Genomic DNA, 17,740 nt, shown 5'->3' on the forward strand with positions numbered 1-17,740 from the left:
TTACCATCCCCTACCCCTGAATTTTGACAAAAGTCGACATCCGCCCTGAAACTGTTAAACCTCTCCTGTCTTCTGTGTAGACTTAGCCATGATCTTCTTGTTGCTGTCTGGCTGAGCTGCCAAGGCCACCTTGCTGTGTTAAGTTTTCAGTAATCACAGAGATGGCTGCACACCATTCCAGGCCAGACATGCCAATACCCCGCAGGCAGGTTATCACCTTGATGCAGCCATTCATTTTTAGATTACAGTGGGCATCGATGTGCAGGAGCTGATTGGCTAAGCTGGACATGGATCCCAGGCCTGCTGTCATAACCACACAGTCATGCTGCACGACATGTAGTCTGTCGGTGAACGTCAATATTTTGTTCTGGATTTCTACTTTATTTAGCATGCAGAAGCTCAGTTCATGGTCAACAAGGATTGCTTGGCTGATGCATGGCACTGGAGACAGAGGCCCTCTAAGAATGCTGAGGAACAATAGCAATGACAGCCCGTCTTTGAGCTCCCTGGTGTACGCCACAAGTTGTTCCTTTAATGTCCAGCTTAACCGATTCATCAGTGCTTGTTCTAATACAGCAGTGCAATGTGTTATTAAGGGGAGCTTCCGTGTCCATCAGTAAAACAAACATTTTTCACTCCCTATCAGCTCTAAACCCACCCACAAGCGTGGACCTTCACTGATGGAAGTAAGCTGCCTGTGCTTGTTTAAATAGACCAGTTCTGGAAAAGACGCATTGTGGGCGCGCATCAACACTGTTTGCACTTGTTCTGCTGCACAGCATATTTGCTAGAGAAACTTCTAAAAGCCTGAAAGCTTGGTGCCTGTCATTTCCCTGCTTCTTGCACTCAATGCCATAAAAAAAGGCAGCGCCCTTCCCAGTTAAGCCCTTATCACCAGAAAGATTGCGCAGGGATCAAGTCCAGCTTTAAAGATAACATCCCAGAACCACTCTGTCTTCTCTCTGGGGGACACTGGGCAGAAAGGACTGTCTGCACCAAGGAGCAGCATGGCAGCAGGTTGGTAGCCGCTTCTCTATTCTCTGCAAGCCTACTCTGTGGTCAGTGGTGAAGCTAAGATAGCTGAGGGTCAGGTGCTAAAAGATGGGGTGGGGGGGGGGGTCTTTTTACAGTCTGTTATTGTTAATTTGCTCTTCTTGTCAGGGCAACCGAGAGCACCAGTTGCTGAAGGAGAGCAGAAAAAGTTATTACTAGAAGTAAAAGGCTGTTTATTAAACCCTTTGGCACCCTGCCTCTCCTAAGGGTCTTGGAAGAGGAGACGTTCAAAGTATCAATCAGTCGAATTTACAGCCCATGTGATGTGATGGTCACCATCAAACATTTTACACTGCTTTTGAGTGGAAGAATAAGAGAAACACACAAATGCTAGGAAGGAGTTTCTTGACACAGAGAACCACAGACACCTGGAAGTAAATGACCAACTGGTGTGGTGCAGAGCAGGGCTTTAGGGGTCTTCAGGGGTCTTCACAGCTTCATTTGATCTTATTTGAAAAAGGACAAAAGTTAGAAGTTAATGCAGGATGATGCAAGCAAAAAGAAACTGCAAGCAACATTTGGAGTGCATATATGGAAATGGTTAAATAAATAAAAATAAAAGTAAGCAGTTATAGGAGTTCATATTTAGAAATTATTTATTTAAAAAAGTAAGTACTTATTGGAGTTCATTTTTCAAAATTGTTTAAAAGTAAAAACAAGCAGTTATAGGAGTTCATATTTCGAAATTGTTAAAAAAAAAGTAAGCATTTATTGGAGTTCATATTTCAAAATTGTTTAAAAGTAAAAACAAGCAGTTATAGGAGTTCATATTTCGAAATTGTTTATTTAAAAAAGTAAGTACTTATTGGAGTTCATTTTTCGAAATTGTTTAAAAAAAAAAGTAAGCATTTAATGGAGTTCATATTTTGAAATTGTTTAAAAGTAAAAACAAGCAGTTATAGGAGTACATATTTAGAAATTATTTATTTAAAAAAGTTGTTTAAAAGTAAACACATACACAGTTATTGGAGTTCATATATGGAAATAATTCAAAAACAGTAACCACTTATTTAAGTTTATATTTGGAAATTGTTTAAAAGAAACAAACCTTAAGCAGTTATTTGAGTTTATATAAATCGTTTAAAAGAAGTATGCAGTTATTGCAGTTCATATTTGGAAATACTTTTAAAAAAATGGCAAGCACTTATTAGAGTTTATATTTGGGAATTTTTTTAAAAGAAAAAACATAAGCATTTATTGGAGTTCATAGATATAAATAATTCAAAAACGCTTATTTAAGTTTATATTTGGAAATTATTTAAAAGAAGAAAAAAGTAGTTATTGGAGTTCATATTTGGAAACAATTAAAAAGAAAACTAAGCACTTATTAGAGTTCATATATGGAAATCATTTTTTAAAAAGTAAGCACTTATCAGAGTTCATATTTGGAAATGTATTTTAAAAAAAAGCATAAGCACTTATGGAGTTCATATATGGAAATAATTAAAAAAGAAAATAAGCAGTCATTGGAGTTTGTAAGCACTTACTGGACTTCATATTTTGAAATTGTTTAAAAGAAAGAAACAAGAATTGATTGAAGTTCATACATGGAATTAGTTTTAAAAAAATAGTAAGCATTTATTGGACTTATATTTGGAAATGTTTTTAAAGAAAAAACATAAGCAATTTTTGGAGTTCATATATGAAAATCAATTAAAAGAAAAAACTAAAGCAGTCAGTAGAGTTTGTAATTAGAAAATGTTTAGAAGGAAAAAAAACATAAGCATTTATTAGATTTCAAATTTGGAAATCGTTTAAAAGAAAAACATGCAAGCAGTTACTGGAGCTAATAATTTTACGTTTTTTTTTTGTTTTTGTTTTTTTTTTGTAAGCAGTTATTGAAATTCACATTTGAAAATCGTTTATAAACCCTTGCACAAATTTTTGTCAAAGAACCCAGGGTTTATTTCAAAACTCCCAAGGGGTTTGAGGAAGATGGAATTAGATAATGGTGGCCATTTTAACGTTTCAAGCACTCCTTGCAAAAATCCATAATGGAACAAATTCCTGAGCCTTTCATGACTTGAACCTTTTGTGAATTCCATGTATGAGAAAGTCCTTTGAGGTGCTCTAAAACGGGACCAAAATCCAACGTTTAAATCAGGGTGGAGGTCCACAGTGGCAGCAGGTTTTCATATCGGCCACTTTCGTAATTATTAGCCAATCACTGCTGCTAATTAAACAGACTTCTTCTGCCTTTGACATTCAGAGCTCTTTTTTCTTAACCTATAAATAAAGAGATGTGAAGCTTACCAGCAGATGACCAGCTAACTTAGTGGTCTCACACTCCTATTTCTGCTTTGTTCATTTGATGAAGCGAGTTCTTGTTGTTAAACTTACATGTTATTTAATTCTATGGCCTCTTTGTGCTCTCCTTCTCCCACCCAAGTCTCTACTAACGCTGTTGATTTTTTAATATTTCCTGCCAGCACCGTATAGTTGTTACAAGGTCAAGAACGGCTGAGTATTTCTCAGCGTATCACTTTTTTCTTTTCAAATATTTTATTGAAACAGATGTTGTAAGACAGACACATAGTTACTGGTCATCTGCTCATTTTTCATCTCATTCTTTTTGGGCTAATGGTTAAAGAATCTAAAAAAAAACACATTGATTCAAATTAAAGCAAAAGAACTGAGCTCTATTAGCATTACTAACTGAAGAAAATGGCTGGAATGAAAACCTGCGGCCACGGCGTCACTCCAGTGCTGCAGTTTGACTCCCCTCTTGCAAATGTGTTGTTTCATCCAAATCTTACTACAGGAGTTATAATGGCTGGCATCACATTTATTATAATGAGTCCAGCGCCTCTCAGTCCATAGCAGGGTGGGTGCTTGCAACTAAATGGAAGAAGATGTCACTAACTATAAATTCTGAAATATTGCCATTGGAATATCTTGACTAGTTTAAACCTGCTGCAGTGGGCTGTCACCCTGCCCGGAGGTTTGTTTCCTGCCTTGCGCCCTGTGTTGGCTGGGATTGGCTCCAGCAGACCCCCATTACCCTGTAGTTAGGATATAGCGGGTTGGATAATGGATGGATGGTTTAAACCTGAGCATTATTTTAATATCTCTGTTTATTCTTTCTCCTCCCTATAGACAAGGAACATGTGAAGAAGCCAAAGTCGAAGGTACTGTCAATTAATTTTTTCCACTCGGTGCCGTTCAGTGCACAGCCTGCAGCTTTGTGGTTTTTCTCCCACACTTTCAAGGTGCAAGCATTGGGTGAATTGCCTTTAGTGATGGGTGCCTGCAGGAGTGTGTGTATGAGGGACTGGTTCCTCCATTAAATCCAGTAAGACCCAATGCAGCTCCTGATGACCATGAAACACCTGGATGAAGCGAATGTTTGGCTCAGTGTCCGTGCTCTGAAGAAATGGTGTTTGTTTAACTATGGTTGGGATGTTTGGGCTGTCTGACTCCCTTTTGACGTTCCAACAGGGAAGCCATCACAGTTTCCATGACTTTCATTTTAGTTCAGGTTATTTTTGTATAGCTGAGTGCAGGCACAAAGCGCTGTGAAATGGAAGTATAATATCCAATTTTACAAATTACAAAATGAAGAATGAATACACATAAAGACATACATTTGTGTCCATACATGGAAACCAACAATGTCTGTCCGTTAATCAGTTGCTGTCGATTGCAAGTTTGAGAGGGTCCATGACAGACTTGCGTCTCAGGCAGCTTGACCCCTTAAACCCATTGCTGCTGAGGGTCTTCATGATCCTTTAGAGATTAGACGGGTGACTACTCGAGAAATTCAAATTCTAAAGCATGGACAATACTAATACTAAATTATTTTTCCTTCCATTTCTAAGAAGTATCTGGATGAGATATTGTGACAGCTAAACAAACGGGTATGATGGACTGAATGGTCTCCTCTCGTTTGTCACATTTATTATGTTTCTAATATGTCAGACCAAGATGTCAACTATGTAGTGGTGACTTACTAAAGTGTTAAAAAAGAAACTGCTCAGATAGGCTAAACTATCACAGATGCATCTTCTGCATCGCAGCATGTCAGCAGTTTTTGAATGTTAAGAGTTTAATGAGTGGCTATAAACGATCAGCGCCTTGCAAGACAAGTACAAATAGCTAAATGGCAAATGCTAAGTTAAAAATTAAACGAGCCTTTGCTTCATTTCTTTTTTTTTAAACAAAAGACACAATGGTGACACTTTCAGCTGTCAAAGTAAAGTGACATTGACAACATTCTGTGAAGTCAGCTCTTATATGGAATGTAGCTTAAAACAAATGGCAGGTGCTTTGCACGTCGCCCACAGTTCTCAGGCCCCATTTCCAGCCTGACTGACACCTGAGTAGAGTGTGGATGTGGCTGGCTAGCCACCTCTGAGCATGTGCCTTCAGACTACATTTGGGACCTTTGATGGCCTCGTATCTCCCTGCCTTGTAGCCATTTGCTCTCTGTGACCCTGATCAGAAAAATGGATGGGCAGTGTCAGAAGTACGACAAAGAGTCACACAAAAAAAAAGGTTTGAGGCAGCCACCCGTAGATTGTTCCTGGCTGCAAATGGATAGAATCAAGGTAGAGATTTGTACAGGTTGGAGTCCACAACTGAACTGATATGCTGGCACCAAGATGGCGGCATTAAGAGGGACCAGAGGATGTGACGTCATCAGTAGGGCTGGAACCGAAAGTGGCATCATTGGGCCCGGGACCAGAAGTGATGTCATCACTGGGGCCGGAACCAGAAAGTGCTGTCATTGAGGCCAGAACCGGAAGTGACGTCTTCGGGGCCAGGCGGAATTTCCCGTAACTGGTCAGCAGAGAACTAAGAGAAAGAGTTAGTGCACACCACTGCCCCTTGGTCTGGCATGAAATTACTTTCATTCAAGCCTTTTAGCTGCCCCCCAACGTGTGTGACAGCAGATAATTGCAAACGTCTGAAATGAAAGAAAAGTCACTGTGGGCTGGGTAATTCTCTTGGGTGGGTTGGATGATCTGCAACAGTCTCCTTCAGGCCTCCAAGCCACACAAATTTCTACTAAATTTCTGCTTCTTAAAGCCCATCAAATACCCTACTAAATATCGGACTGCTTTAAAACAAGCTTACTGTAAAATTGGGAATGTCAGTGATACTATAGAAAAATCACCCATTAGACACATTAGAGGACATTCAAAGTTTGACGCATGCAAGCAAGACGTTCACTGTACTCTACATTTTACAATAGTTTCCCTGTAAACATATGAATATAAAGAGTAGTAATATAACAAAACTACGAGGATGGTGTTGATGTAATATACCAACCCATACGTTTAATCACCCCAAAACCAACTTATTAAAATACTTGTGACACGAGCGTACATATGGTCCTAAAAGAAAATGGCACAAAAGGCCCGATATAAATAAAAGTAAACAATAAGTAATAAACATAATTCTGCGCCTTGGAAGACAATAGATGGGCTTGCGAGCGACCATGGTTTAATTATCATTAACATGTTTGACCATCAGAATTCCACAACATAAAATTTTTTCAGTTTCCACAACATATAAGGTTATAAGTTTTTGATAAGACCTAGATCAAGGCTCTAGCCCCATTAGTTTGGAAGCAATCATGTGGCAGATGGTGTGGACTACAGGGAGGATCACTGAGCCCCAAACCTTGGTGACAACTAACATGAGCACAGTCATGGGTTCAAATACAATGGTTCTAATTTCTCCCAAATACCTTTATAGGTCCTTTATAAATGTTTCCCACAGCACAATATACATAAGATAGAGATGGCAAATCCTTCCTCTTTCTCTTCTTCCTCCCTGCTCCTCTTCCTCCGTACAAGTGTCCTTTGCCTCATGACTTCAACTCCCTGTGGTGACAAGGAGGGCTCCTTTTTAATCTGGATAGTGGAACTACTCCTGGTGTTTGAACATGGTCTGGAGGAGGTACTTCCAAAACAGGAGGACGTTTGTATAAAGAACAAACAGTTCATCCCTGTAGCTCCCCATGGCATGCAGCAGGGCTGTCCTCCTGGACTATGATTCCCAGCATGCCTCGTATTCAGATAAACAGGAGCGGCGACATGGGAGCACTGCACTGTAGCATGTTGGGCGAGTATATACTCCTCTGGTCCTTTCATTTTTCGGGCCTCCCTTGCTGGCAAGGGATCCATTCCCAACCTGATCAGGACACCAGTCTATTCTTGTCCTTCCATTCTGGCGCACTTTCTTGGCAAGGAACCACCCTTCCTCCTGGATGGGATGCTGGATATTTTCCTTAAAACTGTCCTTCAGTACATTCCCTTAGAATAAAATATGCACACTTTGTTTTCCACCACCTGTCTGATATCAGTGCGCATTTCCTTTATCTTTGCTGTATTCTGTGCCAGTTAACAAAGTCTTCCAGTCAGTGCTACTCCTCCTCATCCTCTTTTTAAAATAAAAAGAGACCAAATATTTCAATCTGATTGCATTTCTCTCTGGATGAGAAGCTTACCAGCTATTAATGTAAACATGAAAGCATAAATGAGGATACACAGCAGCCTTGAGCAAAGGGGAAGAAGTGACTGCATAGGTCATATTTCCATTAGTCAGTTTGGACACATAGACACCATTGACTGAAAAAATGCTTGGTGACTCTTTGAGCCCATGGGCAAAGGGAGTGTCCTCCCACTGTCAACACTCTTTAATTTTTAATTTTTTTTTTACCTTAAATACAGGAGGAATCTGGATATGTGCACTTAGGATGTGTTAGCGATATGTGCAGATGTCTGGAAATAATTACAGTAAAAGAAATGTAGAGCATGCCAACGTGTTACCGAAAGAAACCAAGAGCATTCCCAAATAAGAAAAACCCATGCAAATGTTCATTTGAATGTATTTGGAGCTCACGTGTAGAAATGAAAATTCCTGTAAAGCAGATGCAGAAGCAGACTGAATATTATCTCTCTTCACATGTTGTAAAAAAAGCATCCAATTCCAGCCACAGTAAAGGCAATGGGCTGAAGGTCTGAGAACACTGAAAGGGCTGCTCTCTCCTGACTCCAAAACACCCAAAAGCCCAATCCTGAGCATCTATGGATGATCTGCATTGCGACTTGTGTGTGAGTGTGTGCAACTGTGTTTGGGAGAGCAGTTGCATGTTCCTTGGGATTTGATCTTCAAATGCTTGCCCCTTCTGTTACACCATCAGGACTAGCCATGTAATGCAGGATTTCTTCTTCAGATGCTTTCCTTAGGATGCTGCAGCTTATTCAGGTGGTTTCAATCTCTGATGCAAAACTGGCCATCTGGGGTTACTGTAAAATGGATATTCATATTTCATATTGCCAAAACCATCAGGAAGCATCATGATTTGAACTCATGGATATTCATTTAGAGTAGTATGCACTGCTCCTCATCTTTGAGTGTGATTTGAAAAGAATATTTTGTTGCCTTTTTTTAATGTAGATGGAGGTATGTGGCTATCCACTAAGCATCTTCATCATCGTCGTCAATGAATTCTGTGAAAGGTTCTCCTACTATGGAATGCGAGGTACGGTAATCATCATTCTTTTGTCATATTGCTGTGTCAAGAACAATGCAATAAAAGTTAAACTGCTCAGTTTAAAAGAAATGAAAAATGATTGGTGGGATGCCCTTATGTTTTTCTTTTCTTGCTTTCAATGGTTTCGGAATGAAATAGAAGTGGGATAGAGAGATCAGCGCTCAATGAGTACTTGTCGTTAAAAGTGGTGTCCGATGTTTCTTTTGAAATCAGTGAACACAGAAAAAATTAACTTTTTTTGGGGAGATGGTCAAACCATTCTTAGGGGAAAAAAAAGGTCGAAACTCTCAGTTACTCGAAAACACAAGTGGGAATACAGTAAATCCAATTGCAGCCCACAAAATACAAATATTTAATGCATTACACATTAACATTTATAGAAAACTTTGCAGATGTTTGGAACAGTGTAGGGATGTGTCAGTATCTGCAAAGTAAAAATCAGGGCCATCTTAATAGTTAGGCACACTGGGCAGTTGCACTGGGCATGGGTCCCACAAGCACAGGGGCCCCATGCTAATCTGTGTATGTTGTAACTTGCTGGGTGGTTGTGTAGGTAGGGGCTCCAGGGCACTGCTTTGTCCGGGGGCTTATAATGCTGTTAAGATTGCCCTTGGAAAAATATGTTAAAGGTTACTTCCATGCTGAAAAGAAAAGAAGGTAAAAGACGGCCTATTAAAGGTAAAAGAAAGGCTATAAAATTGAAAGGTTCTCCTACTATGGAATGCGAGGTATGGTAATCATCACTCTTTTGTCATATTGCTGTGTCAAGAACAATGCAATAAAAGTTAAACTGCTCAGTTTAAAAGAAATGAAAAATGATTGGTGGGATGCCCTTATGTTTTTCTTTTCTTGCTTTCAATGGTTTCGGAATGAAATAGAAGTGGGATAGAGAGATCAGCGCTCAATGAGTACTTGTCGTTAAAAGTGGTGTCTGATGTTTCTTTTGAAATCAGTGAACAAAGAAAAAATCAACTTTTTTTGGGGAGATGGTCAAACCATTCTTAGGGGAAAAAAAAGGTCGAAACTCTCAGTTACTCGAAAACACAAGTGGGAATACAGTTAATCCAATTGCAGCCCACAAAATACAAATATTTAATGCATTACACTTTTTACATTTATAGAAAACTGTGCAGATGCTTGGAACAGTGTAGGGATGTTTCAGTATCTGCAAAGTAAAAATCAGGGCTGTCTTAACGCATGGGCACACTGAGCAGTTGCACTGGGCATGGGTCCCACAAGCACAGGGGCCCCATGCTAATCTGTGTATGTTGTAACTTGCTGGGTGGTTGTGTAGGTAGGGGCTCCAGGGCACTGCTTTGTCCGGGGGCTTATAATGCTGTTAAGATGGCCCTTGGAAAAATATGTTAAAGGTTACTTCCATGCTGAAAAGAAAAGAAGGTAAAAGAAGGTAAGAAGGTAAAAGACGGCCTATTGAAGGTAAAAGAAAGGCTATAAAATTGAAAGCTTGGGTCTTTTACCTTCTTCTCTTTTCAGTGTGGAAAGAACTTTTCCCGTTTGCTGATATTTAAAGTATCAGAAAAGGATGTGTACAATGGAAAAACAGAGAAAAATACTGTCCATCTTTAAATGTGAAATTACTTAAAGGAAGCTGGATAATTTGTCCTGAAATAAAGGAAAAGTAAACCAATGGCCATCTCATACACAGATGAGACCATCTGTTTGAAAAATGCACTCTGTCATTTCTAAGGAGATGATCTCCAGTTCACAACCAGTAGGTAGTGTGGAGCATTGTGATGCCACAGAGTGAATTCCACAGCGGAGACAGCACCTATGAAACTATTTCAGGTTCTTTCTCAACCCCTTAATCTTCTCGTATTGCTTTAGGCTTTGTTGTCACAAATTAATATCTTAGTCTCTCTTGCTGCTTTAGGCTCCCTCTGCACCTTAATATTTAAGTCGCTCATACTGCTTTAGGCTATGTCTGCACACACTAATATCTAGGCCTCCCTCACCACACCATAGTATTGAGGCCTATTTCACTACTTCAGACTCTTAATTTTTAAGCCTCACAAACCCGACACAGACAGACACAGGACACAAGTTCTGCACACACGTTTTTACTTTTTATCTTTTTCCTCATGGGAAACACCTTCCCGTTTCCCACCTGTACAACACACAGAATAAAATATTTTCTTTTCTTCTGCTTTCTCTTCCTCTCAATCCACCTCCACTCCTCCTGGCATGCGACGTCTCCCTTCCTCCCAACTCTGGCTCCCGGAGTAGTGGCAGCTACCGCCTTTTATAGGCCTCCCGGTGTCCAGTGATTTTCTTCTGGCAGCACTTCTGGGTGTGGCGGAAGTGCTGCACCAAAGGGCTCAGCCGTTCCTGCAATGCCACCTGGTGGCGCCCACGTCAACTTTCAAGGAGCCCTGTGGGAGTCTGAGACAGCAATGACACTCAGGGAGGCTGCCATCTAGCATTCCGGGGGAGGTAATGCCTTGAATATGCTCTCTCCCCCAGTCTTTTACTATGTAGGCGTCCCAGCTGGGCAGGGGCCCTGGCCGTCTGCCACAATGCACACCTTAACATTTGCACTTTACACGCTACTTCAGTTTCTATCTCTACACTTTAATATCACACTGCTTTTGACTCTTTCAGGTCTGTCACACTACTTGAGGCTCTACGTGCACTCCTTAATTTTTAGGCCTTACACTGCCATGGGCTCCATCCACACCTTAACATTTGCACTTACCTTATTATTTCAGGTTCTACGTCCACGCATAAATATCTGGCCCCCCTCACACTGTTTTTGAGTCTGTTCCTGCACTTCAACAATGAGGTCTTTCACACTACTTGAGGCTCCTATCTCCACTTCTGAATTTTTAGGCCTCACACTGCCATGGGCTCCATCCACAGCTTAACTTCTGCACTTAGATACAGCACTTCCACGCTACTTCAGTGTCTACCTCCATGCATTTGTATCTAGTCCTCTCATGCTGCTTTTGAGTCTGTTCCTAAAGCTAAAATGTCTCACACAACTTGAGTCCCAATCTCCATGATAAGCCTCTCAAGCCTCTTTAGGTTCTGTTTTCACACATTAATATTTGGACCTATCGTTCTGTTTTAGACTCATCTCCTCACCTTTATGTTTAGGAGTCTCACCCTGTTTTAGTATCCCTCCATTCCTTCATATCTGCACTACCTTCTGGTCTTTCTCCTCCTCCTTTTGTACAGTTTTAGACTTCACAATTGACTGAGTGTCTCACAATCCTTCAGGCTTGACTGTTACATCACTCCCTGGTATTTGGTTATGACTCAGAGTTGTCTGCCCAGCTGTTTCTCTGGCCCTTTTTTCACAGCTTTGTGCTCTCCTGCCTTGCCAGTGAGTTTCTTTTCTGTAATACCCATTCTGACAAAATATTCTCCAATTTCTGTCAAAATGTGCTGCTTATTAAGTTAGTTTTAAGTATATGGCCTACCTCACGGTGTTTTCAAGTTCAGTCCTGGTGTCTCACTTCAGGCTTGGCTTTCATTCCAACATTTCATGAATCAGTGGGTCTCTCTTCTGTCTCATCAATCCAATTGTTTAGCTGACCTTTTTCTTTTCTTATTCTGTATGAAGAAAATGCTCAGGTATGATATTTGAACTTAGAATAAAATCAGCAATGTGGTTTCTTTGTCAGTATTTTACTCTTCTCGATTCACCTTATTTCTGTGGAGGTCACTCCCTTAATTGTATCCAAATGTTCACAATTAGTGATGAGAAGTGCGGACACGGGAGCAAATGACACTGAATGTTAAAGCAGAACTGCTACTTCAATGTTTCATTCATTTGTGAGCTCCGCAACTAAGTGGTCTTCAAATTCAGTCCAGGAAAACCACCTTGACTACGGGAGTTCATCCCAACCACCTTCTGTTTTTAACGGAACTCCTGCCTTAGTCAAACAAGCTCCTATTTTCAAGTTTATGCCCTTTTGTCAATCTCAAAATAACAAAATGGTTCTGCTAAATGTTTATTGGAAAGAAGCGAGTATTTATGTGTGTGACATTATTGTCCTTTTTCTTGGTTTTTATGATTGTTGCTGTTTATGTTCTGGTCATATAATCCTTTTCTTATTAACTAGCTGTGTAAGCCTGTGCAGTAAAAAGCCCAGGCTCCTAGAAACTATTGAAATCGTCAGAAAAATAATTGAAATGCAGAGTTGTCGGTTTCGTGTTGTGGATGTGCTCGTCCCCCCTTGTCTTTCAGTGGCTAAGCGAGTTTCTCTCTCCTCAGAGATTTTGTTTTGCTGATGTGCTCACCTTGATTGTGTATTAGCATCTAAGTGAGTTTGTGTTTCGTCGGTGGTTTCACTTTGGCGATGGAGTCGCTTTCTTTCAGCTTCATGCTTTAGCCTCGTACTTCTTTCTTCTTCCGACTCGTTACCTTGGGGCCACCTTGCCGGCTCTTTGAGCTTCCTGTTGTAGCCTCGCACTTCTGAGCCAGACAGACAGACAGACACACTTCCACGTATAGATGTTTATATATAAGATTAGCTCGTAAATTAATTGCATACTAAAGTAGCTACTTCCATGTAGTGTTCAGTGTCATTTGCTCCCGGGTCTGCTCATCCTCAATCGTCAGGGTTTGGATACTAAACTGCAGTAAAAGGTTAATTAAAATATTATGGTAAAAGAAAGTTATCATTTAAAGATGTGGTAACAAATTCAAATTTTGTTTTGCATGTAAATACGCTAGTGCATATTTCAGAATGGAAAATAGTAGACTAACTAAACAATTCAATCATGTAGAAGAGAGACTGGACCATTTATTTGTAAAACTGGTTGGATTGAAAACCTGCAGCCACACTGGGACCACTAGACTAAACCTGGGGCCCCCTGGACTCAATTGATTTAACAGGAAAACTGAAGGTGCAAATATGTCTTCCCTTTTCTTTTTTAAGCTAGAAGTGTGCATTGATCACAATGGCCCTCCAATCTTCTTCCACTGGTTTCACTGCATGCTACCTTTCCAGAATGACTTCCAGAATCAACTTTGCACACTAAACATTTTGATAAAAATGTAAGACACAGCAAAATTTCAGAGCGGAAACCAGAGAGGCAAACTGCCCTGCTCCACGTGTGCTCGTTGCCACTGACCCCTGGACTCTTTCTCATACTTACAGACTCATCACATTCAGTTTCATTTGCCAGTGGTTTATGGTTACACTTATCAGGTGTCACATCCAGTAATTGGTAGGCTTGGCACTGGGCAGGCCAGGATTGTGGCAGTGTGTTCTGTTTAAGGAATCACTAATCCCGCTATGGTAAACACTTCAGGCCTACCTCAAATATACTTAACTCAAAAGAGTCCCACCTCTCTTTAGCTCTGTGTGTCTGCTTTGCAGTCGTTTCATCAGTCTCTGAAACCAATTGTCGATTTCCCCAAATTAAGAACATAATATAACATAGCGTTCTCAAAAGCCTCTTGAGGGTACCAGAGCCTTGTACTGGCAGCCCCAGGTACAAGGCAGGAAACAGCCCTGGACAGAGTACCAGTCCGTCACATTGTGGAGAATGTACAAATTCCACACAGACAGGTATTTTCAATACAAATCATTTAAGAATTCAATTAATAGGCAACAGTTAAATATGGATAGCTTTTAAAAATTCACTTTATGTGTTGTGATTTTCTGTCTGCCGACAAATCTGAAAAAGGTGAAAGGCCACAAAAATGAAAGTCAGACCTGCACTGCATAACACTGCATGTCACAGAACTGTCACAAAATGGCGAGTGTAGCTTTTAATTTGGAGAGTTGCGACTCGGGTTGGTAGAGTAGGTGAGGGAAGGGCTGAAGGGCGAGCTGTCATGGAGCGGTTAATGGGGAAAATAGCTAATTAAGCAGGGACGTGTGATAGAGAGTTCACTAAAGAAAGAAAGAAAGAAAGAAAGAAAGAAAGAAAGAAAGAAAGAAAGAAAGAAAGAAAGAAAGAAAGAAAGAAAGAAAGAAAGAAAGAAAGAAAGAAAGAAAGATAGATCTGAGAGGACCAAAGGAAGTGAGAACCGGTCTGGTGAAAGTCTCTGGGTAAATGAGCAGCAGTTTGGAGCGGTGGGAACATGTGGTCTCATAGCAGTGACTGATGGGGGTGGCTAAGAGGGAGCCTTGGAGGCCGAGTTAAGTGGCATCCCCTAAATAAGTGAGTGAGCACCAAATAGAAGAATCGTTTGCTAGGATTTTAACTGTGTGTTTTCGTTATTTACTGGATTTACCCCACAACACTGTTGTAATTAATGAATTATTTAAACTTATTATTTAAAGAATTTTTAACTGTACAATGCCACTTTTGATTATTTAATAAACCTGCACTTTTGCCCTTTTCGCACTAAAACGTGTTTTTGTTTCCCTCACTTGCCTTAGACCATCTTGGTTCATGAATTACTAGTTCTCCCAAGAGAGAATTGTGCTCATGGCTGCGAGCACCGGGGTACAACACACTTTTGCATAGATCTGACCCAAAAATGTAGGCCTCTCCACTCCAAAGCATCCTGGCCCCAAACACCAGATGGAGGCTTACAGCCTGCACAGACCGAATAGTGGAGCAAAGGGTTTAAAGTCAAACTATCCACAAAAGGAGACAGAAAACTGTAAAAAAAAAAAAAACTCTAATCCATGAAAACAGAATAAAGTTTCTCTATTATTTAAAGGTTTATTTTAAGTTCAACAACTATACAAAGCAGATCACAGGCTGGAGATAAGAAATGGGAAACACAGAAAGATTTGTCTTTAATAGTGAACAAATCCAAGACAAAATCCAATGACAGTATGTTTTAACAAAAGCCAGGAGTTAAAAAGGGAGGAAATCCAATCACAAATCCCAAAATTTAAAAACAAACGATGCTGAAGCTGCCATTTAATGCACTTAATGATCTTCAGTAACGCTGGAAGTGGTCCATAGCTGCAATTGCAGGTGACCCCACGTCCTTTGGCTCACCATAAAGAACACAAGGAACATAACATAAAGGACTATTAAATATGCCGTAATCGTAACATAATAGCAGGCCCAGCTCCAGGGGCTAATTAGCAGGGCTAAGCCCCCTAAAATATTATGTTGAGCCCCCCTACCCATATTGTCGGGTTTAGAGTTACTTTTTGGATTTTTGGGAATTTATTACGCCCCAACTCCGGATTTCAGAAGCCCCCCTTACCCTTTTGATCTGGAGCTATGGGCCACATATTATTATTAAGTAGTATTAAATATTCATAACAATAGAAGAAATAAAAATAAAAATATCCGAGCCAGGGACAAAGCCCTAGCTGAATCATAACATTATGAGGTTGCTTCTTTCTGTCTTTTTATCTACATTCTTGAGATCATTTTCTGCCCCATTAATTTGCATTCACAGAAGCCCTTGTGGAAGCATCAGGAGCAAAGATGAGACAATGCTAGGCCAAACTCTCAGGCTCCAGAGTTCAAGGCTCAGATCCCACTCTGATCAGCAGCACTTCTGGAGAATGCTTGATCTCTCTTTGTTTGTTTAAGTTTTTTTTCCTCCTAGATTCCCAAAAATTTGCAGGTTCGCTTAATTTGCCTGGTGCAAGTGAAAGTGTTTCACGATTGAGTTGTGTCCCATCTTGTGCCGGATGAAGAAGAGATAGACTCGGGCTTCACTTAACACTATATTGGAAGAAATGGGTTCAGGAAATTGATAGAATTCCCCATATCACGACATTTTAGGATTTTTTCTGTTCTTCTTGTAATTTAACATAAAATACCATTCTCAGAACGGCTTTGTCCATTTTATGGTCGTGTTTGGAAAGAGCTTGTCCAAGCATTAAGCAAAACCCCTTGAAGAGAGCTGCAAATATTTCTCAGTGAAAACCCACCAGTCTCTATGAGTCGATCCACAAGTCCATAATCAAGTTCTTTAAGGTGTCTCTGAAATATAAAGAAACAAAATACTTGAAACCTTCTGGGGCTTTATTTTTAGGTTCATCATTTAAATCAGCTCAAGCGTTTATCCTGAATCGTCTAGTGTGGCCTAGCTTGCAATTACTGCACCCTAATGTAAAGATACTTAAGATAGTCCTCACAGGTGGCGCAGTGGTAGTGCTGCTGCTTTGCAGTAAGGAGCTGTGGAAGATTGTGAGTTCGCTTCCCGGGTCCTCCCTGTGTGGATAGCACTTTGAGTACTGAGAAAAGCGCTATATAAATGTAATGAATTATTATTATAGTTAGCACTTTCCACGTCTCTTTACTTTTTTTCTCTCTATGACTGTTTCCTTCTCCTGTCTGGGTCAGGATACTCATATTTATATCGGTAGTAAACACTGACGAGTGTTTCACTGAGGCCAATGAGTTGTTTGTCTGCTGGAGGCAAAGCTTCATTCTCTCTGGGAAGCAAACACCGTTTTGGGCAAAGTCAAGTTAACACTGCGTAACACTTAAGTTTATGTACTGCAAAAATGCATTTACTCTTATGTAACAAGTCCTTTACAAAAGGCGTCTTTGTGTCTTTGTAACTCTTGCAAAGTGTCAGTAAAGTGTTTAATGATCTCTGTAATGTGATCCACTAACAAGACTTTACTTTGCAGTGGACTGAGATGTCTTAGCTGAGACTCATTTCTCCTGATATTACATATTTAGTATAAGACCTGTGTATCCTTCATATTAACAAGTCATTTTACCATCAAGTCAGTATGTGACACTGCAATGGTGTAGAATAACCCATCTACTGATGTTTTATAATTATGAAAACCAAAAGAATCCTTTGTTAAGGTCTTGTTACATAAGACTAAATGAGTAATAGATGCAGTTTTGCAGGACCTAAACTAAAGTGTTACCCAAATCTGTACTATTTTATGTCTAATAATGGACAGCTATAGAACATCGGGTAGGACTCAGCTGTTGCATTCTAATTGTTTAAAAAGCATATAATGCTACAATTCAAAGTTAAAGGCTTCATCCATACTATTATGTTTTCACTTAAAAACAATCTTCATCCACACTAGTGCTTTCACACCTTTTACTAAAGCATCTCTGTCCACACTAAAACATCCAAAAATACATATATGTGTGTAATGATGGAAAAAATCCTTAAAGGGATTGTAACATCACTAGCCACAGGATTTATTCATGTAGCATCCAGTAAATTATTTGTCTTTTGCACATGTATGCAGTATTCAAACTGTACAAAACACAATTTAGATGCATACATGTAAGGAGCACAACAAGCGCCATGAA

General features: G+C 40.0%; 1 protein-coding gene across 2 annotated transcripts in view; it reads left to right on the forward strand.

Moving 5' to 3' along the window:
- Window positions 1–889: 889 nt before the first annotated feature.
- Window positions 890–17,740, forward strand: part of LOC114650466 (solute carrier family 15 member 1-like) — a 73,376-nt gene continuing 56,525 nt past the window's right edge. Inside the window, exons 1-3 of one of the 2 annotated variants that reach the window (XM_028800116.2) lie at window positions 890–1,017; window positions 4,150–4,181; window positions 8,461–8,545. In XM_028800116.2, coding sequence (XP_028655949.1) covers window positions 1,008–1,017; window positions 4,150–4,181; window positions 8,461–8,545 — 127 coding nt within the window. In that variant the 5' untranslated portion in view covers window positions 890–1,007. Of the gene's footprint in view, window positions 1,018–4,149; window positions 4,182–8,460; window positions 8,546–9,262; window positions 9,286–17,740 lie in introns of those variants that run through there. The other variant, XM_051926277.1, reaches the window with a different exon arrangement.

Source organism: Erpetoichthys calabaricus, chromosome 4 (assembly GCF_900747795.2).
Source record: "Erpetoichthys calabaricus chromosome 4, fErpCal1.3, whole genome shotgun sequence".
NCBI lineage: Eukaryota > Metazoa > Chordata > Cladistia > Polypteriformes > Polypteridae > Erpetoichthys > Erpetoichthys calabaricus.